This window comes from Notamacropus eugenii, chromosome 7 (assembly GCF_028372415.1).
Source record: "Notamacropus eugenii isolate mMacEug1 chromosome 7, mMacEug1.pri_v2, whole genome shotgun sequence".
Lineage (NCBI taxonomy): Eukaryota > Metazoa > Chordata > Mammalia > Diprotodontia > Macropodidae > Notamacropus > Notamacropus eugenii.
In genome coordinates, this window is record NC_092878.1 from 104,321,068 (window position 1) to 104,347,997 (window position 26,930).

A 26,930-nucleotide genomic window follows, 5' to 3' on the forward strand; every position below is an offset into this window, starting at 1 on the left:
ATAATTTGCCCCATTCAACTTCTCCCTTTCTCCTCCCAATATTTCTCTCTCACTGCTTGATTTCATTTTTTTTTTAAGATATGATCCCATCCTCTTCAAATCACTCTGTGCACTCTGTCTCTATGTATGTGTGCGTGTGTGCATGTGTGTGTATGTACTCCCACCCAGTACCCAGATACTGAAATGTTTCAAGAGTTACAAATATTGTCTTTCCATGTAGGAATGTAAACAGTTCAACTTTAGTAAGTCCCTTATGACTTCTCTTTGCTGTTCACCTTTTCATGGTTCTCTTCATTCTTGTGTTAGAAAGTCAAATTTTCTTTCCAGCTCTGGTCTTTTCATCAAGAAAATTTGAAAATCCTCTATTTCATTTAAAGACCATTTTTTCTCCTGAAGTATTATACTCAGTTTTGCTGGGTAGGTGATTCTTGGTTTTAGTCCTAGTTCCTTTGACTTCTGGAATATCCTATTCCATTCCCTTCAATCCCTTAATGTAGAGGGTGCTAGATCTTGTGTTATCCTGATTGTATTTCCACAATACTTGAATTGTTTCTTTCTAGCTGCTTGCAATATTTTCTCTTTCACCTGGGAATTCTGGAATTTGGCCACAATGTTCCTAGGAGTTTCTCTTTTTGGATCTCTTTCATGCGGTGTTCTGCGGATTCCTTGAATATTTATTTTGCCCTCTGGTTCTAGAATCTCAGGACAGTTTTCCTTGATAATTTCATGGAAGATGATGTCTAGGCTCTTCTCTTGATCATGGTTTTCAGGTAGTCCCAGAATTTTTACATTGTCTCTCCTGATTCTATTTTCCAGGTCAGTTGCTTTTCCAATAAGATATTTCACATTATCTTCCATTTTTTGAATCTTCACGCTATGTTCTGTGATATCTGTCTTTCTCATAAAGTCCTTAACGTCCATCTGTACCATTCCAGTTTTGAAAGATCTATTTTCTTCAGTGAGCTTTTGCATCTCCTTTTCCATTTGGCTAATTCTGCTTTTGAAAGCATTCTTCTCCTCATTGGCCTTTTGAACCTCTTTTGCCAATTGAGTTAGGCTAGTTTTCAAGGTGTTAATTTCTTCAACATTTTTTTGGTTCTCCTTTAGCAGGGAGCTGATCTGCTTTTCATGCTTCTCTTTCATCCCTCTCATTTCTCTTCCCAGTTTTTCCTCCACCTCTCTAACTTGATTTTCAAAATTCTTTTTGAGCTCTTTCATGGCCTGAGCCCATTGGGTGGGCTGGGGCACAGAATCCTTGATTTCTGTGTCTTTGCCTGATGGTAAGCATTGTTCTTCCTCATCAGAAAGGAAGGGAGGAAGTGTCTTTTCTCCGAGAAAGTACCCTTCAATAGTTTTATTTCTTTTCCCTTTTCTGGGCATTCTCCCCAGCCAGTGGCTTGACCTCTGAATATTCTCCTCACACCCACCTCACCTCCTGATCCTCCCAGCCAGCGTTTGGGGACTGGGATTCAAATGCTGCTTCCCGCCTTAGGGCTTTTGGCGGGGGCAGGGCTGCTATTCAGTGTGAGAATTAAGTTCAGATGGTCAGGTCGGGGCAGGGCCGCCTCTCAGGCACAGTTCCCTCAGGGGGTTTATGCACAGACCTTCCACAATGGATCCAGGCTCCCGCCCACTTGGGGAGCCCCTGTCTGCAGCCGCCTCTCAGCTTCTATCTCCCGGGGGGGCCCGAGCCATGGGGACACCCCACTCCCCTCTCGACCCGCCAAAGAGACTCTCTCACCGACTCTCATCACCTGTGGGTGGGGGGGCTTGTGCGGCCGCTGGAGATCCCGTCTCTGAAGCCTGCTCGGATCTGTACCTCTTGGAGCCGTGGCCGCCGCAGGGCTGGGCTCCGCGTCTGCAGCGCGACGGACCTTTTGCGAGAGGTTTGCAGGTCCCTCTGTGGGTGGAGGGACCCGCGTGGCCGCTGGAGATCCCGTCCCCGTAGCCCGCTCGGATCTTTTCCTCATGGTGTTGCGGCGGCGGCAGGGCTGGGCTGGGCTCCGCATCCGCAGCGCGAAGGACCCCCCGCGAGAGGAACAGAAATCACCCTCGCTCCAATATTCCGTGGCCTCTGGGTGCAGAATTCGCCATGAGTTACTCCCCTCTAGCCGTTCTGTGGGTTGTGGGTTCGGAGCTATGTGTATGTGCGTCTTTCTACTCCGCCATCTTGGCTCCGCCTCCCATATTATTATTATATGTATAAGCAAACACTCCACCCTGTTATTTTAATACCAAAGTTCAGCTAAATCTGAGGTAGTAACCCTCCCCTTCCCTTCTTCCCACCAACATGAAGAATATTTTTGGAGGATTTGATAACGTAATAATGATGTATTATATAAAATTATATTATGTTACATATAGTACTATTATGTAACACAGACAACCTAAGCCTGCATCGATTATATTCAACACACCGCAGTCAGCTGTAAGTGTGACAGGCAGGGAAGACTGATAACTAGGATGATTCTGGATAAGTTTTTCATTTTCATTTTCTTGTATTCCTGCCTTGAACACACAACAATAATAATGGCTCTCCTTCTGGTTTTAGTCATCAAGTTTACTTCATCCAGACTGTCATTTCACCCTTGTCACTTAGTTTGCAAAACCTCAGAGCAGAGGCCAAAATTTCTCCAGGAAATGTAATTAGCAAAAGAGCCAGGGAGCTGTCTTGACCACGTAACACTGTTTGAGAAAGATATTTCACTTTTCTGAGACTTAGTGCTCTAGTTTAGAAGATGGGACAAATGAATGGAAGAGTACCATATTTCACTACATAACTGTCGCAGATTTTATGGCAAAAGTTTGCAAAAAGTGGGTTATGACCATTATGTAAAGCTTTAAAATTGTGCTGGTATTTCTTAAAAATTTTTTATTACTATAGTGTCCTTGGTGCAAGATTAGGATTCATGGAACAACTGTGAATATACATTAAAATTGGGAAGATGTAGCTCTTAACATATTATGTGACCTCCTCATGGCAGCTTCCCCTGTAATCCCCTCCCCTTGTGCCTCTGGCTCTTCACTGGCTTGAGTGACCACACTGTTAGTACTGAAGCTCTCTAAACAAACCACGCAAGTGGCTTTTGGAAATACACTGACAGCGCAAGTGCTGAGAATTCTAGGTTCACAGCTCACCATGAGAGAGAGAAATGCGTATTCATATGCTACTGGTGAATACTTACCTTTTAAGTAGCATGACGAACAGAATTATACCATGTGATGATTATACAATTAAAGATTATAAAACAATTTCTGGATTGAAAAAATGGGGTGTGACAACCATGTGGTAGCAACGGTTATGTAGTGAAATATGGTATTTATTAAATGTTTACTGTCACAATAATGATCACTAATATTTTCTACCTGCCAGTTCATTAAATCCTCACGGGAATTCTATGGGATAGTTGGTACTGTTAACACCATTTTACAGCTGAGGAAAGTGATGCCACAAGAGGTTACAGGACTTAGGGATTTATTTGCACTAAGTTACACAGCCACGAAAAGATTCAAACTGAGGTCTTCCTAATGCTCTACTCTGCTTCTTACATATATATATATATATATATATATATATATATATATATATATATATATATATATATATACACATCTAGAAGGTTTTCAGCATCCAGTCAGATGGAAAGGTCCCATGGTCTTTGGTGTACAGTGGCAAAGCAGGTGGTAATCTTCTTTAATGTCACTTCCACTGATAAAACTGTATCTGATTCTGGTGCTGAACCATCTGACAGTGTTAAGAACTTTGGAGGTGAGAACTTTCTTTTCCAAGTCTTCAGAAGCTGTTGTCTGCCTTCCTCACAGAGCAATTCTGCAGATTGTGACATCACAGATGTGAAAATGCTATATTAACCTAAAGTGGTGGTATTAGTAAGAGCTTTGGCTCTAGCTTTATACTTTATCAGATGGGGAAAGAAGAGTAAAAGATAAGGGAAAGACATCAGGAAAGAGATCTTCCCACAGGAGGCTAATCAAACAAAGGTCAGGTGTACTTCATTTGTCCTTTCTACTCTCCCTCCTCCCTGCCCAAACACTGCTGCTTATCCAATGCTTCCCTCCCCACCACTCCTCAACCCAACTAGGTTTTACTCTAAGTATAAAAACCCCATACTGGGGAATTATTTCTCTCCTTCCCACTCGTTTATTTGCCCTATACTTCTACAAGTCAATTTATTAATAGCTGACATTCCCATTAGGGTGTGAATAATTTATAAATACATTAATATGCTACCCCTTTAAAGGGTAGATGCATTTCAATAATTTCAATTATTCCAAAAGAAGCTGTCTTTAGCAGTAGAACATCAGCTAAGAATATTAAAGGAGGCGTCATCCTAAAACATCTCTAATCATACCACACCATCAATCAATTACTATACCCACAGATTGGACCAGCTTTAATCCAGTAAAAAGCAGCTTTCTTTAAACATAGATTCAGTGGTGAAGAGACAAAATGTTATTTTTTCTAAGGGTATTTACAAACTATACTCTCTACACCTCATAATATGACTATGAAAACCACTAAAAACAGATAATTTGTGGAAAACTAATCAAGATGCTCAATATACATTAAAGAACAACAAAAATCTACTTTCGTTTTAGGTTCAGGAAGAAACTAGTTTGAGAGGCTGTAACCTCGTATTTTACTTTCTGTGTAATTTTTGGTTTGTAAAACAGGGTTCCTCAAGGGACTTCTTGCTTCAACTCTGCAGGCTGCCCAGGTCCAGAGCCTGGAATTGGGTCACTTGTTTTTTCATTTAGAGAAGTCTTTACCCTAACTACTGTATGAATCAGTGTAAATTTCTCCTTATTCTGGAAATGCTGATTGCTGGTGATCAATGCAGGGTCTTTTTTCCCATGGGGCTTCTTATTTCAACTTGCTATTTGCCTGTCTCACCACTACCACCTGCAAATACAGTAGGGCACATCAACATCTGGAGATACAGCTTGAAGATGATAATCTGACCCTAATATAATATCTTTGCAAATTATGGGTAATTCTTTCATACCATGCCTCTAGCCAGGGTGAGCCTAACTGGTCTCGGGTCTTCCTTTTTAATCTACATTTCTTTCTCAAATCTAATCTCATCTGTCATGGCAAAAATCATCCCCTAACTAATGATAGCTTGATTCTAGTTTATTGGAGACCCTGCCATTAACTTTTTGAAAAATGGTTTATTGTTTTTGATACCAATTTAGCAAAACAAACCATTGAAATAGCCAACAATATAATATGCCTCATTAGGCATATAAGTAAGGAAAATTTTGATATTCTTTCTTAGAGTTTAGTTTCCCAAGCTCCATGACCACGATAATCTCTAGTTTCCAGGTGGCAGATGTTTCCCAGGCCTATGACATATAAACATCTCCACCATGGTTGTGAGTGGAGATATGAGTGACATAATGTAATTCTTACTATGCTTTTGATGAATGGTGATATTGATCAAGTTAACCTGTGAGGCTATTGCTGGCTAGATGCCTTCTGTCTGTTTCCCTAAAAAGCAAGCGGGCACTGATCAGTAAGTGGGGAACCTATAGGGGAATATGACAGTGTAACGCTGTGTGTGCCTTGATCGGCCCCTGTCAAGGTTTGGGGGGAATCTGTGTTTGCCTCAACTAGAGCCGCCTGAGGGGCTTTGGGGGAGTGCAAAAGCCGTGCCTGTCTGAATCAACCCCATCAAGATGTAGGAGTAGCTACACCCCCTTCCCACTGGCCCCTGTGAGAAGGGTAATTAGGGAATACTGTAACAGCTGGTGCTCCTATTATCAGCAACCCATTGATAAGACTAGACTAGAATAAAGTAAGATTATTAACCCCTCCAAAGCTGTCTTCCTGTCCTTCCTCTCTGACTAGATCAAGAGTGACCCTGTTAGAGGCTGGAGCCCACAAACTCCAATGACTCCTGTGTATTATCTGTGAAATAAGGCACTACAGCCACAATGCTGCTCTCAGAAGAGGAAGAAAGCTCTCCCTGCTATTTTTCCTGACTCTCATTTTTATCCATTTCAGGGAGATCCCTATGGTCAAACCTCCCCCCCCCTCAAAAAAACATCACGTTTGTAGCTTCATACACAGATTCAGTAGATCCCATTCAGGGTGTCAACATTTCTCTGAGGCTTAGAGCTGAGGGTGAAGATTTTCTATTCATTTATATATAAAAATATAATCTTTTTGACCACTGAAAAAGCATTTACCTTCATAGTTATTTACATTAATACTTTAATTTTCTCTGTGTTTTGGGAAGACTGAATTTCTGCTTCTCTTTAAAATGATATTATTTAGTGAATTTATACATTATTTTAAAAATGATTGTTGGTACAACTTGTCATACTCTATAGTATAGGTACTTATTCCCAACGACTCTTACAACTCATGGCAAACTAATTTCAGATAACTCAGGAAATAATGTATAATTTTTGGTTGTATGATCTCCTAAGGAAGCCATTAGTGGAAGGGGTCTAACCTCATGAATTCTGCTTTTTTTTTGCCTATTCTCTAAGCTTCTTTCTGGACCCACTCATTAATAAGTGCAATCATGTAAAACAAGTTTCCATATTAGTCAGGTTGCAAAAGAAGTAACAGACCAAAAGGAAAAAGCCATGGAAAAAAAATAAAGTGGAAATAGTATCCTTTGATCTGCACTCAGACTCCATCAGTTTTCTCTGGAGGTGGATAGCATCTTCCATCGTTAATCCTTTGTACTTGTCTTGGATTGTATTGTATTGCTGAGAAGAACTGAATCATTCATAGTTGACCCATCATACAATGTTGCTGTTATTGTGTACAATGTCCTCCTCCTTCTATTCCTTTCACTTTGCATCAGTTCATATAAGTCTTTCCAGGTTTTCCTGAAATCTGCCTGCTCATCATTTCTTATTGCACAATTGTATTCAGTGACATTCATATACCACAACTTGTTTACCCACTGTCCAATTGATGGACATACCCTCAGTTTCCAATTTTTTGCCACCACAAAATAAGTTGCTACAAATATTTTTGTGCATGTAGGTCCTTTTCCCTTTTTTTATGATCTCTTTAGGAAATAGACCTAGTAGTGGTATGTACTGCTGGATCAAGGAGTATGCACAATTTGGTTGCCCTTGGGGCATAGTTTCAAATTGCTCTCCAGACTATTCAATGAAACTGTGGACCAGAAAGCAGGATATTTTATTTCCAGATACAGGAACTTTAGAGATGATTACTTTAACTGAGTAAAGTCAAGTTTTTTTGAAAGGGCTTGAAAGGAGACATTCCCCAGTTGATAAATGGTCAAAGGATATGACCAGGCAGTTTTCAGATGGAGAAATCAAATCAATCTATAGTCATATGAAGAAACACTCTAAATTACTTTTGATTAGAGAAAAACTCTGAGGTACCTCTTCTTTCCTATCAGGTTGGCTAATATGACAGAAAAGGGAAATGATAAATCTTGGAAGGGATGTGGGAAAATTGGGACAGTAATGCATTGTTGGTGGAGTTGTGAATTGATCCAGTCTTACATGTTTCATCCATCCATAAGAATATGTCTACTGGAAAATCTTCTCGGACCATTCAAAAATAATACCAATATATTTTAAAACAAGACTGTTAGTAATGTGAATCATAATTTCATGCTTGCTTTTAGTAGACCTAATAGAATAATGAACTCATTAGAAGTCCCCTAAACTGTTCACAGCATGTTTGGAGAATGTCATGTTCTGATTAATCAAAAACATCTGGGTTAATGGTGAGGTTCCATATGTACCATATGGAATGCCAATTTTCTTTTTTTTAAAAAATATTCAATTGTTTATTTTTAGTTTTCAACCTTCATTTCCCTAAGTTTTAAATTTTTCCCCCTCCCTCCTAAAGACAACATGCAATCTGATATGGGCTCTACATATACATTCCTATTAAACACATTTTCACATTAGTCATGTTGCATAGAAGAATTATAACAAATGGGATAAATCATGAGAAAGAAAACAAAACAAAACAAAAAAGAAAATAATCTGCTTCCCTCTGCATTCAGACTCCAAAGCTCTTTCTCTGGATGTGCATGATATTTTCCATCATGAGTCCTCTGGAATTGTTTTAGGTCCTTGCATTGCTGAGAAGAGCTAAGACTATCAAAAGCAGTCATCACGCACTGGGGTTGTTACTGTGTATAATGTTCTCCTGGGTCTGCTCACTTCACTCAGTATCAGATCAGTTCATATAAGTCTTTCCAGGTTTTTCTGAATTCTGCCTGCTTATCATCTTTTATAGCACAATAGTATTCCATTACATTGATATACTTCAGCATGTTTGGCTATCCCCAATTGGTAGGCATCCCCTCAATTTCCAGTTCTTGGCCACCACAAAAAGCTGCTATAAATATTTTTGTACATGTGGGTCCTTCTCCCATTTTTATGATCTCTTTGGGATACAGCCCTAGAAGTGATATTGCTAGGTCAAAGGGCATGTCATTTTTGTAGTCCTTTGGGCATAGTTCCAAATTGTTCTCCAGAATGGTTGGATCAGCTCACAGCTCCACCAACAATGAATTAGTGTTCCAACTCTCCCACATCTTCTCCAATATGTATCATCTTGTGATGCCAATTTTCAAACTGTTATAACATACTTTAACTTCTTGTTGCCTTTATGGTTGCTCTGCTGTCATCCGTCATTTTTCTCCTCTCATTCATCTTCCTCCACTTCTCTTTTGCAGTTTTGTTCTGTCCTCCACTGTGTCTCTTCTTTATGTCATTAGCTCTCCCATTTCTCCATAATCTTTCACTATAATGTAAAGGCTTTAGTGTTTTTCATTCATCCTGCCTCTTCTTATTTCTTTGTAGCAATAATTCTGACCAATCACAGCATCTTTTTTGCATATTGGGTGCCAGATTTATCATAAAATGACAAAATCTCTTCATTGATCTGCACTTTATTGATGATCTTTCTCAACTACTATTATGACAGCAAAGAATTCCTTGAGAGCCACACAGCAGCAAATTTATGGCACTCAAGATAGTGACTTTGAAAACTTTTGTTTACTTCTTTTTAAAGACCACATAACAGATTATCACTGGGGGTGGGGTTTATGTATTCTGTTTATCTGAAGTCAAAAACAGACCTAATGGACTTGATTTGCCCTGAGGAGCTCTCCAAAACAGGGAAGATATTTATCTTAGAGATTTCCAGATATAAAAGATCACAAATACACTGTGGGCAAAGCTGCAATGTGGCCTATGCTGACATAACGTGAATACAAAATGTTAGCTTTAAAAATATACGAGAGACAATTTCCTCATGTTATCTGGATAAACTCCACCACAGACGTAATTCTAGCTAATAGTAAATTTTAGTATACTTAAACAAAAATGGAAACTAACAAGTATAAAAGAATGATAATGATTTTCAAATGTTGACAGTTTAAAAAAATTCTCTACACTTTTGACAGGGAGGTTTAACAAGATTACATTTTTTTTATGGACTGAAATGGCTGTCAACAGAGGTACTCCTTATCATGCTAAGTCTTCTGCACCCTGCTTCATGCCAGGGTTGGCTTTGAAGAGGATACATGAGGTTTGGGAAGTAGTCTGGGGTGCACTTTACTTTTGGATATTCTGGGGAGAGTTTAAAGAGTAGGACTTGGGGAAGAGGAGTTAGGAATAGCTAGATAGTTGTACAAAAAGGTGTTAAACTTTTAAATATTTAGTTATTATTAGAATTGCAAAGTATTAACCTGACCAATAAGGTAATCAGGTTGGTGATGGAAGGGAACTTAGAGATCACTGGGGAGGAGAAGGGAACCTGCAGCCTCGAGACGATGTAGCCCTGTAACTCCTCAAGTTTGGCCCTTTAAATCCAAACTTCACAGAACAAAGTGACATAAACCATCCCTGGTGTTACAAATGAAGAAACTGAAGGCGAGAAATATTAAGTGAACTGCCTAGTAAGTGGAACTGCCAATGCAGGAAGCCAGGATCACTGACTCAAAATCCAACTGGCTGATGGTGACAACTCCCTAAAGTCTGCAGTGCTAATTTGGGGATGATGTGCTAAACATTATTAAATAACTATGGCTGATGTCAAGATTGGCAATAAAGTGGCTAATGTTGGTGCTAAAAAAATATTGATTGTCACCCATTAATTTTTTATCACATTTACACACATGTAGACACATATGTATCCATACAGTTAACATACTGCTATATGACAATGTGACAGACAGAGGTTAGATGGGACTTTGAATCACGATGAGCTAGCTTTTTCAGTTCTGTTCCTGACATGTATTAGCTGTATAACAACAGACACATCATTTCATATCCAAGTGTCCCTAGCCACCTCTCAAGTCCTATAAAAAAATATCTATATCTATCTATATCTATCTATATAGATACGTGTGTGTGTATGTATGTATGTATGTGTTACAGATCTATAATGTTGATGGAAGTTTCTATGCCAAAACTTTCCTATACCAATGAAATTACAAGTCCAGATACAGAGGCACATACTTATTATTAATGATTTAATTTAAAAGTATGTATTAAACACTTACTATATGCAAAGTATTGTGAATGCAAATATAACAGCAAGGAGCTCACATTCTAATCAGGGGGAGAACACACACGTAGGAGGTTTCAGTTGCAAGTAAGATGGAGAAGTCCCATGGTGCTAATGCATGCTAATGCATGTTCTTTAATAAAATCACAGACCCATTTGTGATGAAGCATCTGACAGTGTCAAGGACATTATGAAGAAAACTTTCTTTTCCAGTTCTTTATTAGCTGTGGATGTTCTGGAGTCAAGGCTGCACTGGCTGTAAGAGGAAGTTACCACTCTCCAAAAGGCTTATTTCCTTGGATAATAGTCGCAGAATTCCGAATTAGAAGCAATGCCAGTGGTCTGAGGAGTGCTGAAATTCTCAGGGCTCTTTGGACTCAGTATACTGGGCTATCTCTATGTCTCTATCACAGCTTAAGAGGAGCTGGTGGATGGTGGTAACTGCCTGGCACATGGCTTCTTCAGGGGGACTTACTGCTTCAACCTGGCCAGCCCTATCAGTGGTTGCTGTTTGGCAGACAGTGTTGATGGGGATGGTGGGCCCCTCCTTCACAACAGCTGCTTCCCTTGATGATGACTGTAGGAGCTGGACTGGAGGCAGGGCTAGCATTTGGAAGGTACTGCTCTTCCTGGGGCTATTGGGCTCAGGGTCCTGGGCCATCTACATTGCAGTTTGAGAGGAAGTGGTGATCAAAGCTAAAGATGAATATTTTGTTGGTGCTAACATTACACATGCTCAAGCTCAAACACTAAGTAATGTCTCTAGCAGAGTAATCAATGTCATAAAACAGGATGTGTTATTCAAACATTAACTTTAAATATACATATCTCTCTATGCATGTAACCTTAAATGCATATGCATACAGATATACGATGTGTATATGCTATTGATGCATATATAGAGTATGAACAAACATAAAGTGTGTATGTACATACATTATGTCTGTGTATGCTTTATATAACATACGTTTATGTCACAAAAACATTTATATACACAAGCAGAAATACACAGGTATAAATATCAGAATCCACTTTTTATATAGGAAAGGTACATCCTTGTACTAAAGAAAACTTTAGTATACTAAAGTGAATTAGGCTAATTCACAAGTTACAGATAAGTAACTGATCTGCATTTGTGGAGGGATTTTCACATTAGAAGTTTCCTACACCAATGAAATTACAGGTCTAGAGGAAACCCCCAAAACAGTGATCTTAAATATTATCCAAAGAGTAAGATTTTAAATTATATTGGGAACCCTATCAAAAATGATTTTGTCGTATAAAGAGTATTGCTGTTCACATCTATTAATAAGGGCAAAAACAGAATGTTCAATTTTTTTTAAAAGTCATTTCCAGTATATTCTACTTTAAATCATTCCCTAATGCATTTATGTAGGAAAACTGGATATGAGAATCCCACAACAGAGCTGTTTCCAAATGATGTGTTTTTTTCCCGGCAATCTTCTGAATTTAATATTTTTAAAAATAGAAGTTTTTAAAGCTACCTCTTCAAAGTATAGTTGACCTCTCAGGAAACGCGCCAGAGGATCTCCATTATTTATTCTTTCCTTCAGTAATTGTAATGCCTTTTCCACTAACTTCGTGTGCTCATAATAATCTGATGAAAAAAGTTTTTCAATGAATAGTACACTTTGTAATCTTACAACCCTGTAAGTTTATAGGATCTATCTTTTGAAATAACACAAAGTAACAGAGTACACCCTCCCCCTCCCCCCGATCCATTTCCCCCTCTGACTCCTGTGCTCTAGGTCATATTCTAAAACTGGCTGTTACATATATGAGAATCAGCAGCAACACTAAAGGAGAAAACTGTCTGCTAGTCATCCTCTAGCATTCAGTATAGGGCTTTTCTCTAAGGAGGATTAAACTCTTTTTCAGTCACTAGGTCCCCAACACAAAGCTTCATCAATTCAAGAAGGCTATTTCTTAACCAGTTAGCTTATCCTTGACTTGACATCTTTGCTTTTACTGTTACACTGGCCTGCCATATTCCGCTTCCTTCTCCCGTCATTTAACCTAGCCAAATTCTACCAGTTCTACAAAGTTCAGCTTAAATCCCATCTCCTTGTTATACACCACCTTAACCCACAGAGATGTCTTGTGGGCACTTATACCATTATTTGTCTCATTTGTCATTGATGATACATATGTATGTATACATATATACATATATATATATATATAATTACCCTTTTAACTAGATTTTAAACAGGATGAGGATCTGAGCTATTTTTATGCATCTTTGCATCCCCCATATCACCTAGAGCAGTGCCTTACAACATATACTAGGCTATTAAAATAAGTATCTGTTGAGCAATCTTAGAGGATATAAGTAAGGCGAAACTAGCTTCCTTTACCAACAGTTAACAGTGAATCATCTCTCTTCTGTTAAACTAAGTACTGAGTGTAAATATGATTGCATTACTTTGTGGTAATCTTTAACTTGAAATTCTGACTCCTAGGCTGATGTAAAAACCTCAATACTGAAAATGAGGAGGTTCTGCCTATCTTCTAGTTCCAAATCAGCCACTAAATTAGCCAAGTGGCCACGGACAAACCACGATCTCTCCTTGACCCTCAGCTTCTTTATCCAGTAAATGAAGGCAATGAACTGAATACGTTCCAAGCTCCTTTTCAGGTTGAACAATTTCACTCTATGGTTCTACACATTTGGGTCTTTTGAGTATAGCAGGTAAATTAATACTTAAATATAAACCAAAACACAGAATATCCTTAGAATATTTTTTATCTGAACAAGAATTCTCTCTAGAATATCTCAACATCCTTTCCTTAAAGTCTCTAGTGAAATGTAACATAGTCTATGCCTCCTGAGGCATCTTATTCCATTTCTGGATAGCTGTAATTGTTACAAAGTTTTTTCCTTCCTCCAAAAGAAAATCTTCTACTATGAATCCTCCACCCATTGTTATTTTACTCATTTTGCCTTCTAGGAAACAGGGCAAGTCTAACCTTGCTTCCATATGGCAGCTAAATACTTGAAGATTAAGTCTACTTCTCTTTACTTCCCTCCAATTCTACTCTAATCATCCGAAGGCCAAAGATCCCTAGTCCTTTTAACCAAGTCCATGGCATGATCTAAAGGCCTGCTGCCATCTTACCTTAGCTGGGTATACTTTAGCAGTGGCAGAATAAGGGCACGACTGTCCTCTCCTTCATTCCTGAATTCTATGCCTTGACATAAAGCAGCCCTAGAGGCCATGCCCCACAGCTGCCTTCCTTACATTGAGCTCCAAGGCCACTGAAGCTCCTAGCACTTTTTCATGTGAATTGCTATAAAACCAGGTTACCTGTGAAGTTAATTATTTTTTGAACCCACATAATAGAATTTGGCTTTTATCACTATTCAATCCTACTTTATTAGATCTGGCCCAATAGTTTAACTTATCAGGATCATTTAAAATTTTATTTTCTTATTTTAATTAACAAGCACCTATATTTTTCTCCCTCCCACCTTAACGTGCTAGGGAAAAAAAGAAAACCAAAACTCTTGTAACAAATAAACGTAATCAAGGAAAACAAATTCCCACTCTGGCCATGTTCAAAAATGTACATATGAAGATCTTTTTTGGATCATGACTCTGAAATAGATCATCTGCAGATTTGATTAGCTTAAGCTATTTATGAACTTTATCTAATAAAATGTTAAAGATGGAAGGGGGAAAAGGCAAGATCACTACAAATTTCCTTCCAAAGTGACACTGTTCTATTAATGACTACTCTTTGGGTATGGTCATTCAGCCAGGTTTGAAATCTGATGAATATCATCTAATTCACGTTTTATTTTTTATCCACAGGGAAAGGATGAGACTTTGTAAATATGTTAATACCACATGCAACGTGTCTAACTGGGATTAAACCATCTCTCCAAACAATAGTGTTTATTCTGCTTCTCATTATGTGTTGGATTAAACTATCTTGTGTAGAGTGTGTATGTATGATGTTCTAAAATCTTCTAATAAGTTAACCTTTTTACATGATATATAAAATAAAAAATGTGTCCAGGAAAAACAAATAAATGTGCAATTTTAAGTATAAATTCAATGTAAGGAAAATTTGACTTTTCTTACCGAGTGGCATCCTGAACTTCAGAGATGATTTAATAACAGAATCAGAAACTATTAAACTTAAATTGAGTAGAGATCTCAAAGTACCGGAAATTCTAAAACTCTGTCTTGTGGGTAAGCTGGGAAAGAGCACTATAAAATAACCATAAAATAAAGAACTCATATTTATGTACTGTTTTAGGATTTACATATAAAACATTTTCTTTATTAACAACCTTGTGAGGTAGAGTGTATTAATAATTATCCTCTTAAAAATAGGGAAACTGAAGCTCAGTAATTTACCCCATAGACACAACACTAATACCCTGAAAAGAATAAGAAATTTCATATCTCTTGATGATATTTTTCAATTATGAAACTTTAGAAGCCACTTCTAAAGGAGGATTAGGAATAGGCTTGTACCTTGTTTTTCCTTTTTCCATTTCGATTTCTGCGACTTGGTAGCACATTGGAATGTAGCATTTTTGGGACCCACAGGCAGTTTTTCGCTGACTAACTTCATTCTGTTTCTTCAACGTGTAGTCTGTAAATAACAAATACAGACAAAATGGGCATAAAACTTCTTCTAGAGAGATGAAAAAATCATTCCCCACTATTATCTGTCATAACGAGTCCCCTAAACCTCCCTCTTCCCAAAACCTTACCATTTAGATCAGTGGGACTATAACTATCAACAAAAGAATGAGCATAAAGGGAAAGAGACATTTCTCATAAAATCAATACAATCTGTGTCATTTTGTATGTCCAAGGAATCAATTGTGATCTAGTTGTTAGTTCACAAATTCACATACTTATATGACTTATGTTACCCACACCACACTTGCCAATACTGCTGGGTCCTGTTGACACTACCCACAGCTAGAATTCCTCTGCAACAGAACCTTCCAGTTGCCTAGTGATCAAAAAGCAGCTTTATGATAAACAGCTCATCAGAACGAGCTGAATAGGCTCTGGATCTGTCCTATTCCATTCCAAACTGCAGCTTCTTTTCTATCATAGCTGAGCATACAGTCTTTATCCCCCCCCCCCTTTTCCTTGTCTTAATTAGTTATGGTCCACAACTGATTACAGTTGTTGGGGGTAGGATGGGGTGGAGTGATTGCACTGAAAAGAGTGAGATCACTCTATTTAGGACGTAGGAGACCAGGCTGAGGTTTAAAGACATGGGAAAGCAAATCCAACCGTGGTTATGCTTTCCCCTCCCATACTAGTTCTTCTCCAGCATTCCACTGTTGAAACTCATTCTCATTAACGGGAGACCCAATGAGACTACACCTATGTGACCATGACACCAGCTCTTTTAGATAATGAAATGTCATTTTAATACACTAAACTGCAGAAAGAGGGGCAGGGTAATATACTCAACGACACACTGGACTAGGAGTCTGCAGGTCTGAGTTTTGGGCCTGCCTCCTTTATAGCTTTACAATAAAATGCTGTGGTTGAGTTAGAGTTGAGACCTCTAAGGCAGTAAGAGGCAGTCAGGTGACATGATGGGAAAACTGCTGGACTGGGAGTCAGATTTGAATTCAAATTCAGTCTCAGGTAACTACTAGCTGTGAGACCCTGGGCAAATCACTTAATATCTCTCTGCTTCAGTTTCCTCATCAGTAAAATGGGGATGATAGCCCCTACCTCCTAGGGTTGATGTGCAGTTAAAACGAGAATATTTGCAAAGCCCTTTGCAACCCTAAAGTACTATAAAAGGCTACCAATTATTATTAAGTTCTGCTCTAAGATCCTGTAATTGGTTCTAAAGGCTTAGTTGCATTGTATCATGGCCAGCTGGCGACCAGTTATACTTCACTTCTACTTATTCTGGAACAACGGCAGTGGATGAAGTTCATCTTGGTCTTTCTCAGACAAGAGTCTGTTAGCTAAGCCTCATTACAAATTTGATCTTGGCAGTTTTGCTAACACAGGCCTCCCCTATGATGACTACCATCTCACAAAATACCCTACAAAGCACCACAATCATAATAGCACCCCACTCTCTAGGGACCATAAATAACTGAGCCAACTAAACCAAACAGACAGTATGCAGGTCAATGACCAAACCCCCTGATTTTGGGCAAAACACATGAAATGCACAAAATAGAAGGGGAGGAGGAGGTACAAGATCTTACACAGCTGCAGGGGAAGCATCATTGCTGTCTTACGTTCCTGTCTGATGGTCACAGGGCAGTCCAGTTTGGGTTCAATATCAGTGTACACCTGATTAAATATTTACTATGTGCCAAGCACTGTGTTAAGGAGAAATAAAAAGCAAAGACAGTTCCTATCTTCAAGGAGCTTACGTTCTGATGGGAAAAACAAAGGGTACAGGGAATAGTTTGTAAATTAGTAGCTTATCTTTTAAAATTAATCTCTATTTTAAGCATGGTAAATTCTAGAATTTACTTCCTCATATATTGACTAGAGGGCATGAGGAGGTTCACTGAAAGGCAAGGGGTATGGGAACCTCTGGCCTAGAATGTCTTTTTCATCCTCTGCCTTTTGAATCACTAACCATGCTATAAAGATGAACTCAAATGCTACTTCTAGAAAACCTTTCCTGTCCCCTTCTATTCAGTAATGACCAATTTCACCTCAGCTCTCACCCTGCAATTTTTCTGGTACCTTTCTAATCTATATATCATGCATTAATATCATGAGTACGTATCTTATCTACCTACTTAGGGTGTAAGCTCTTAAGGCTGCAGAGAGCACGCTGGAATGTAGACTACGTGCTGTCCCCCATATCTAGCAGAGTTCTTTGGAACTTGTTGAGTCATTTCAGTCACATACAATTCCTCACGACCCCATTTGGGACTTTCTTGGCAGAGATACTGGAATGGTTTGCCATTTCCTTCTCCAGCTCATTTTACAGAAGAGGAACTGGGGCAAATGGGATTAAGTGACTTGCCCAGTGTTATACAGCTTGTAAGGACAGATTTGAACTTAGGACGATGAGTCCTCGACTTCAGGCGTGGCATCTCTCACTGTGCTCTATATCCTTACTACCCCTTTTAAAAATGAAAATTAGGCTTCCATCTCCAGTTTTTCTAAAACATGGGTTTCATGGATACAAAAATATCATTGGTGCTATGAATGCTTTTGACTGAAGCTGAGAATTATTATTAATGATATACAAGACTCTCAAAAAGTAATTTAATAAAAATTTTGTATAAATGGTTTAGCTTTTGAGGTATTCACGATTAATTTACACCTGAGAAAAATATTAAGGAACTCACAACTAGATTTTTTTAGTGTTTGGGGTTTTTGTTTTTTGCTGCTACATCTTTTTAATTTTTAAAAAATTTTTTAAAAATTTAGATTCAAAGCCCAGAACACAAACAGAATAGAGAAAAGAAACAAAAACATAACATAAACTTAAACATTGGAACTTAAATACAAAGAAAGAAAAAAAAGCATGTCATATTCACAGCAGAACATGAAGGGATTCAAAATATGTAACAATAAATTTTCATTTCAAAAAAGACAATGATAAATAATACACTTTGTGCTGAGAGGTGTTTATCTTTTCTTTGCTTCCTTTTGAGTTTTCTATTGTTCTCTGCTGTCGACTTTTTCACTTTGTTCTTTTTTACCCTCCCCCCCAGAAGGCCACAATAAAGTTTGGATAAGTTTCAACACACACAGACACACAGACGCACACACACAGACACACAGACACAGACAGACAGACACACACACACCCCCCTATATTTTTCCAAACAAATTCTACTCCTCCTATACTTTACTCCTACCTACTACCTCTTCCTCCTCTTACTTACCTCCCTCCCTAGGGGCAGCTAGGTGGTGCACTGCACAGAGCACCAATACAGGAACTCAGGAGGACCTGAGTTCAAATCTCACCTCAGACACTTGACACTCACTAGCTGTGTGACCTTGGGCAAGTCACTTAACCCCAAATGCCTCATCCTGGGTCATCTCCAGTCATCCTGATGAATACCTGGTCATTGGACCCAGATGGCTCTGAAGGAGAAGTGAGGCTGGTGACCTGCACAGCCCTCCCTCACTCAAAATAAAGTCAACTGCAAGTCATGTCATTTCTCTGATGGCATGGTCTTCTTTGGCAAGGAAGGACAAACACACACACACACCTCCCTCCAAGAATCCCTCCCCATCTTCTACTCCCATTAAACTGGAATCCCTCCCCATCTTCTACTCCCATTAAACTGAACACCCTTCTATACCTCCTCTTATCTATTCTCTCACCCTCCCCTCTAAAGATTCCCTCCCTTGTTCTCTCTCCTCTCCCTATGCCCAACAACTAGACTTTAAGTTGTGAATCCTTTCTTTTTTTAAAAAAAATTCTCTTCAGTCTTGCTCCTGACATTATATTCAACTTAATGACTTAACCCAAAATTGCTCTCTCCAAAGTTACCCATCATCTCTCAATCAACAGTCTTCATCTTTCTTCACCTTCCTGCAGACTGTGACACTTAAGGTCATTTTCTTCTCCCTTATACCTTTTCTTAGGTGAGTGCGACAGTCTCCTCTTCTGGTTCTCTTCCTATCTATCTGACCACTCTTTAGTCTCCTTTGCTGAATCTCCATCCCAATCACATCTGCTAACCATGGGTAAAGCCCCAAAGTTCTGTCCTGTGCCCTCTTCTCTCTTCCTGAACACCATTTTGCTTGGTGATCTCATCAGCTCCCAGGGAATCATCATTTCTATGCAAACTGATTCTCAGATCTACTTTTCTGGTGCTAACTGCCCTCCCAGGGGCAGCTAGATGGCATAATGGATAGAGTGCCTGGTCTTGAGTCAGGAAAACTCCTTTTCCTGAGTTCAAATCTGGCCTCAGATGCTTACTAGTTGTGTGTCCTTGGGCAAATCACTTCACCCTGTTTGCCTCAGCTTCCTCATCCCTAAAATGAGCTGGAGAAGGAAATGGCAAACCATTCCAGTATCTTTGACAAAACCCCAAATGGGGTCAGCGTCAGACACAACTGAAACAAAAGAACAAAAAGCACCTGCTATAAGCCAAGAATTTAAAGAAGGCAAAAAATAGTCCCTGTCCTCGAGAACTTTCCAATCTAATGGGTTCACCTTGGGTCCCTCTAGGGGCCTCCCACCTTGAAATCATGGGATCCAACAATTAAGTGATGAACTGAACTTTCTAACTTCTCCTCCACCTTGGCCCGTCCCATTCATTCAGGTCGTGCTACCACACAATCCTCGGTGGGGCATACATGCAGATAGGCACCCGCCTTACTCGCCTGGGCTGCATAATGAGAATGTGCCAAAGGTCATCACGCAGCACCGGGGAGAGGAAACAGCTGGCTGGGGGTTAGGGTGGCCCAGGGGGGTCCCCCACCCCCAGGACCCGGTTCCCGCCTCTCCCCGCCCACTCTTTGAGGAGACCACGGAGAGGCCAGGGCCCCTCACCATTTCCTGCTTACGTGCCGGGAGGCAGGAACGCAAACCCACAGTGGCCTCCATCCCCTCCCCAGGCCGGCCCGGGTCAGGGTTCACGGCAGCCTCTGCCCCTGGGCCCCTGGGCCCCCGGCCCTGCCCCCACCTCCGCCGGCCAGCTGGGGGCTCTTTGCGCCTGCGCACTTCGAGAGGCTTCCCCTTTCGGACTTCCCCGCCCACAAGCTCCAGCCAATCAGTTCCCAGGACTCCCCCCCCTACTTCTTCTCTCCCCGCCCCCACCCCCCAGCCCAGCCCCGAGCTCCACGTGGGGATGTTTGTGTACGTGCCGCCCGGACTCGGAGGCGGAGGTCTCTAATGGGGCAGTGGGCAGGCGGGAAGAGGAGGAGAGAGAAAAGGTGGAGGAGGAGGAAGGACTAAGCAGGGGAGCGGCCGAAGAAGGGTCCCAGAGGGAGGGCCGGGAGCTGCCGGAGGAGTCACGGCTAGCGCGGGGCCATGCTGCTGCCGGACTGCGGGGCCGAGGTGCGTGCGTGGGGGGCCGGGGGCCAGCGCGCACAGCGGGGGGTCTCCTCGCCCGGCCGGCCCCTTTGACCCCCGCGATCCCCCCCCCAGGTGGATGGCCCGAAGCGTTTGCTGGAGCCGGGCAGCGCCGTGAACGCCCCCCGGGACGCGTGCGGTCAGTCTCCCGCGCACCTGGCCGCCCGGGCCGGGCATCCCTTCTTCCTGCTGTGGCAGCTGCAGGCGGGAGCTGATCTCAATCACCAGGTAACCGGACAACCCACCCTGCCGGGGGCAGAAACCCGGTGTGTGTCCGTGTAGGAGATGGCGATGCTGGAAGAGAGGGCAGGCTGTGACAGAGACATGTGCTCCCCAAGAATGCCAGATCTGCGGTCGAATTGTGACGCTTGACCTAGCTTTTCAGTATCCCAGAGGAATTGATGGGGGGCAGGTGGGGGGTGCCCGTGCTAGGACCAGGACCATGGGTCACACCCCCTTGTGCGCTAAAATGCTCCCAGTATAAGCTTCCCCCGTAACTTGGTCACAGAACTAAAGCTGGAGGAGAGAAATCCAGCCTGAGGAAGACTGTGGTGGTAGGACGTGAACGCAGGTGCTGGGACACCAGAGCCAGTGAGTGGCTCTGCTGCTGTCACTTGGCGAGGCCCTGGTACCCTACTACTACTATGAATTTCTTCTAAAGTTCTGGAGAGATTTTTCCGAAGACTGCTCCCTTTCCACTGGAGATAATAAAATTAAGTTGCCCTTTGATCTTTTTAAGTTGTAATTGCCCTAACTTTTATATGATTTACTTATCTAACAAAAATGTAGAATGAAATTTTTTTTGCTCTTAAGCATGAAAACACCATCCATGCTAGCAATGTGTGTATCTACCCAAAAAATGCCTGTTGGATAAAGTCCTTTTGTACATGTTTGGCAAAAGGCCAGTTACATCCAAATGCTACAAAGTCAAATGGAAGGGCCGCTAACCTGTAAGTGACCCTTTTAGTTTTCAAGTGTAATATTAACTTTGTTTCGTTGTACTTTTTATTTCCTTTGTTACATATTTTTCAGTTACATTTTAATCTGGTTAAGCCTGAACTCAGGAGTGTTCTGACACCTCTGCTGTAGATCATAAAACTGGGGAAAATTATTGTAGAAGCAACCAGGTTGTCATGTCTCAAATCATTTAGACCTCACTTCAGTGCCTTCCGGTGAGAAAGCTGCTGGGGGGAGAGGTTCTTATGTGGAGAATCTAAATTTCTTTCTCTTCCTGTTTTTAATCAGGATGCTTTTGGAGAAGCTCCAATACATAAAGCTGCTAAAGTGGGGAGCTTGGAATGCCTCAGTCTGCTTGTAGCCAGTGATGTCCTAATTGAGTAAGTAATGAAACCACCTTTCATGTTTAGTACTCCAGAGTTTCCAGAGTGGCTTCATATAAATTATTTCATGGAATCCCTTTAACTCAGTAAAATAGAATATCAGATAACTGCTTCAATTTTGCCCTTTCCTTGGAAACCTCAGAAAGAGGAAGATAAGAGTCAGATACAGATTTCATTAGCATTTAATGGCTTCATTAGTGACCTGCGCATAAATGTTAGACAATTTACATGTTAACTTGATGGAATTCTATCTACATGTACTCCTATCCCTCTGACATTCTCAATCAGAATGTTCTACACTTACATCTATTTTTTTGTCAATAACTACAGAAATGCTCTCCTTCAGTTTTGGCAGAGGAAAATCCATTTCACTTTAATTGTTTGAAATCTCACTGCAGAACTTGCTTGTTGTAGGAAACAGACCCTTGTGTAGAAGTTACTTTCTCTTTAAAATGTTGACCACTGGAATGGAACACTTTTCTGCCCCGTCTTCACCCTATAACAACTTTTTTCCTGGCAGAGTCAAATTAGTTTTATAACAATGGTCTTTTTTTGTGATCATCGTAATAAATGTTAAGTAATCACAATAAAATCAGAAAAAACACAAAAAGGGATCAGAAGAGGACACAAACAAAAAGGACTTTCATTGTTTTCTTAAATTTTAATATACATTTAATAACATAATTTTGAGTTTGTTTTACATACAGTCACTTTCCTTCCTTTATCGGGTGGTGGGAGGGGAGTACAGACATTGACAAGATTAGACGTCTTTTGAAATATTCTTTGCTTGAATGTTTTTGTTGATAGGCTTACTAAGCATAGAATAAAGTCTTTTTTAAAAATTTAAATCTTAGAAATAGCAATTCATTTTTGTTTAATTCTCCAATTTTGTGATTAAACTGCAGCTTACGGAACAAGAACGGGCAGACTGCAGAAGACTTGGCATGGTCTGGTGGATTTCCGCAGTGTGCCAAATTTCTCACAACAGTTAGACATACACAGAGTATGAAATTAAGTGAACAATCCAAATGTTCGTTCAACACTGACAACTGTGGTTTGCTGCTTAAAAATAAAAGGGCTTACAGAAATGTGGACAACTTAGATGGGAAGAAGCAAAGATCAGATGGTAGGTAGCATGTGGATTGTGAAGGTTTCTGTATAAATATTAGAATTAAGCTTGTTATAATATCAAAACCTTATTCATATTTAATAATTTAGTAAGGCTCCATCTCTGTTTAATTTTGAACTGCTAGTAATATTATATTCCCATTAGAATACTTTCCAGACTTTAAGCATTCTTGTGATTATAACCTCGTTTTCACTTTTCAAGTTGGCAACTGTGATGCACAAGATTGTATTCTGCTAAGGGAGGAAAGTATTCACAAAATTCCTGAAGTGGTTAAGTCTGTGGGTAAATAAGGTGTTCATCCCCACCCTCTCAGCAGTGCTGGGCCTGATGCCCCTGCCAAGATTTACCCCAGGCATGTGCTTTTCATGAGCAACATGTTCAACCAAGAAGCCAAAAGGGGCATTAGAGATGGCAGGTGTTGCGGCCCCCCTCCTTTTTTTTTTTTTTTTTTTTAACCTTGGGGTTATTCTGACAGTGCTGGCCCTCCCTGTCTCCTCTCCCTGCATTTTATGGGTTATTTCATGGTTACTGTTAGAAAAGGTGTATATTTTCAGAATAAATTTTCTTCAATAAAGAATTGTATGCAAAAAAGTGTATTTTCAGTGATCTCTAGCAAAAGATTACAGCGTTTTCAGTCAAGGGAACCTCACCCCGCTTCCCATAGATTGAATGTATAAACAATCTTGTTTTTGACTTGTGCCATTTTTTTAAGAACAGTGAGGACTGACTATTTAGATTTTGATAGGAACTAGTGGCTGTTCAGGGTAATAGTTACCTAAGTTTCATTAGTCTTAGAGTAGTTTTCTTAATTACAAACTAGTGATAATTTCAGAGGAAACAAAATCAAAATGTATTTGTAAATAGTTACCCAAACGTATTTGGAGTTGTGCAGTGGTTTGTCATATATCACACAAACCAATACATACTTGCAGCATCCAGTGTTTCCCTCACTGCAAAGGTGCCAGTGGAAAGTGTCACAAAGGAAGTAGCTTTTTTTTTTTTTAATAGGTCATTTATGTTAAAATGGGAAGCTGACTGAAAAGAAGTTAGGAGCAGACCTTCAGATTGAGAATCTCTTTCTGGGCCACAGGCTACCAGACTGATTGACAAAATGTTCTCATCTTCTTCTAAGAAGGAGCAAGAGATATTAAAACTTTCTTCTGAGTGAAGATCATTTTAAGAATACATGCATTCACATAGTTTGGGTATGCTGCATTTGGTTGTACGTGTTCCAACTTTGTATCTTTAACTTATGCTAAATACAAGTATTTGTCAGGGTGGGTTTTTTTTAAACCTTTTCTAAAGACTCCAACAATAATGAAGAAAAACCAGTTTCAATCGTTTTTCAACTGCTGTAGCATTGACACACTATTGTTAACCAGAGTACCGTGCACTTAGCATGTGTGTACTTGATGTTCCAAACTGCTGCATTTGAAATTGCTGCTATGTATATTTGGCTCCTTATGTTTTTACATGAAGTTTGTGCTTTATTTTGACATAACTGTCATGCACTGTACACTATTATAAATACTGGTTCTACTCAAATAGTCTTTGGTCGCTGGGGAAGGCAGAGATTATAGTAGGCATCCTTTTTCCACATATCTGGACCTTTCCATCCACACCAACCCTTGATAGAAAGATAAAAAAATAAACCTCGTCACAAACATAAGCTCTATTACCTCCCCTAATCCTAGGAAACAGCCAAACGTTCATGGATTACCAATATCAGTAAACATTATGAACTTCTACCTACGGTAATGGTTACCTAAATTTCATTAAAGTTTTAGATTATTTTTTTTTTTTTACAAAATAATTTCCAGAGGAACTATTGTGTGGTGTAAATAAATACCCAAACATATTTAGAATTTTTTATAGTGGTTTGTTATATATTGAATTAATATGTACTTGTGCAGACAGTGTTCAATTTTTCCCTCCCCCTCATTCACTAGTACCATGACTTAAAAATCACCTATTCCTTCCATCAGTAAACTGACTAGTATTCACAGCAAAGAGTATTCCAGGCATGATTGTATGCAAATAGGAAGGCACTAAGAAGAGTTTATTCACTTTTCTTGTGTGTCTGCTGCCTAGTTGTTTAAAAAGGTCCTCAGTTTCATTATTTTTTATTGAGTTAAAATGTTTTATTCAGAAAAAAACAACAATCTGGTTGGGTAGTACAGTAGGTTCTGATCTTTCATTGTAACTCTGGTCATCCCAGGGAGCATGTGTTGGGACAAGCCTGCACCCAGGACCTCTTTACATACTAGGCAGATATTAAGAGTAAAACTAAAAGTGATTAATGATCTTATTACTTAACAGACAGTTTAATCTTTAAACTAAAAGTGACAGTTGTTTTTTGCAGAAATAAAAATCTAAATTTCTTTCTACAAGAGGCAAGATAAGTTGTAAATGTTTATCTTTAACCCTAAAATAAAATATAATCATCTTTTCTCTAACACAGCTCATCTTTGTTTTCCAAACAGTTTAAAAGGCTTATGTTCTAGGTATGTAATGCTGACTCCTGACGGCTGACTGCAGAAACCCGAGTGATCTCTCAGATCTCAGAGGTCTCTCTCTTCTTGGGTTAACTGGCATGTGCCACAGATTCTGAAAAGTCCACATAAAGAGGACCTTTTGAGGTCAAGTTTTGCTACTTGTCTGTGTGACCTTGAATAAGTAATTGCTCTGACTCTCATAGAACTCTTCAAAGAACGAAATGAGTCAACATGTGGCACTGGTAAAGCCCCCAGAGAGATGCTAACTGTTATTCACTCTGAGCTTCACCTAGAACAGTCCTTTCCCAAAGGTCTTAGGCAACAGGTGGCCTCAGATGCATCCTTGGTATTTTTATGCATTTTAGCTGTATATAGATTAGTGTATTTCAGCTGTCCTCTGCTTTTTTTCCCCCTCATAAAACCATCCTGGAAGGTCTTTTCCCTTATAATAACACCACAGATAAAGTACTTATGGTACCCAGAGCACCCCATAGCACCAGGCATCATGAACAGGGTCTTCCTATTAACTAGCTGGGTAAATCAGGAAACATTCTAGTTTCATATGCTCATTTCTTCTTTCCCTCTTCACCACTCTGCACTCAAAAATCCCAAAGAATGGTTCTGGAGGTGAAGGTAGCAGGTAATATCTCATTCCCTAACAATCACCATCCTGGGATCCCTGAAAAGGAGGGTGCATCTCTAACACCGCATTGATGGGACCTGGCCTATATAGAAAAGCTGGGAAGCCAGTGTTGGAGATGCCACATCATGCCATTCTGGGAAACTGCCGTACTATTATCCAATTTGGACACAGCACTGTCACTGCCATTTCCAGCCACCACCAAAGAATTTCCTTGACTAAGTATCTTTGGGATACCTAAGGCTTAAGTGTGCTTCCTTCTTATCTCTGTAGTGCAGGCACAAGGTCACTAGAAAATCACTTCTTTGGAAAGGCCCGTGCCACCAAATCAAGCAACTGAAATGAGTAAGAGAGACTGGGGGGAGGAACGTTGAGATCTAACAGTTTGCAGCTCTTAATTCTGTAATATCTACATGACCCTCATTTCTGATTCTTTAGAGGCTGTTGTATTACACATTGGTGGCCATAAAGCAATACTAGCTGACTGCTGATATCAAAAAGATGGGCCTTTGGGTTCATAATGAAGCTTGGCAACCCAGCCTGCATTCCTCCTTCCTGTTCAGTGCTGGGCTTGATTCGTTGCCTGTCTACATTGTCTGTGTGAGGTATAAATACAGATGGACAAGCTCTAAAGTTTACATATCCAAGAAATGAATGTTGTAGTTTGGATGTGAGCTAAAATATTCCTGAAAAATCCTAGCTACTCTAATCTTTGAAATTTTTAAAGGGTAAGATTTAGTACCTTCTATTCATATCT

General features: G+C 40.0%; 3 protein-coding genes across 28 annotated transcripts in view; 1 reads left to right on the forward strand and 2 right to left on the reverse strand.

The window, feature by feature from the left end:
* LRP2BP (LRP2 binding protein) overlaps positions 1-20,264 on the reverse strand; it is a 51,383-nt gene extending 31,119 nt beyond the window's left edge. For 3 of the 24 annotated variants that reach the window (XM_072624167.1, XM_072624161.1, XM_072624152.1), the window contains exons 1-4: positions 15,294-15,434; positions 15,052-15,172; positions 14,653-14,781; positions 12,049-12,161 (exon numbers count right to left, since the gene is read on the reverse strand). In XM_072624167.1, coding sequence (XP_072480268.1) covers positions 12,049-12,161; positions 14,653-14,781; positions 15,052-15,151 — 342 coding nt within the window. In that variant the 5' untranslated portion in view covers positions 15,152-15,172; positions 15,294-15,434. The other 21 variants (XM_072624169.1, XM_072624165.1, XM_072624168.1 and 18 more) reach the window with 19 other exon arrangements.
* Positions 20,265-20,333: 69 nt separating this feature from the next.
* ANKRD37 (ankyrin repeat domain 37) lies at positions 20,334-23,689 on the forward strand. Its single transcript, XM_072624182.1, has 4 exons — positions 20,334-20,554; positions 20,645-20,797; positions 21,815-21,906; positions 22,815-23,689. The coding sequence occupies exons 1-4, from the start codon at positions 20,528-20,530 to the stop codon at positions 23,041-23,043; spliced, it is 501 nt and encodes a 166-aa protein (XP_072480283.1). The 5' UTR covers positions 20,334-20,527; the 3' UTR covers positions 23,044-23,689.
* The window catches only part of UFSP2 (UFM1 specific peptidase 2), a 42,676-nt gene continuing 38,296 nt past the window's right edge, over positions 22,551-26,930 (reverse strand). For all 3 annotated transcript variants that reach the window (XM_072624148.1, XM_072624149.1, XM_072624151.1), the window contains exon 12: positions 22,551-24,665. In XM_072624148.1, the coding sequence (XP_072480249.1) occupies positions 24,579-24,665 (87 nt within the window). In that variant the 3' untranslated portion in view covers positions 22,551-24,578. The remainder of the gene's footprint in view (positions 24,666-26,930) is intronic.

Bases quoted from the DNA above. Each gene is read 5' to 3' on its own strand.
- ANKRD37 (XM_072624182.1), top strand. From the start codon at position 20,528: ATGCTGCTGCCGGACTGCGGGGCCGAG. The intron at 20,555-20,644 runs GTGCGTGCGTGG...TCCCCCCCCCAG, and splicing joins TGCCGGACTGCGGGGCCGAG to GTGGATGGCCCGAAGCGTTT. The intron at 21,907-22,814 runs GTAAGTAATGAA...ATTAAACTGCAG, and splicing joins GCCAGTGATGTCCTAATTGA to CTTACGGAACAAGAACGGGC.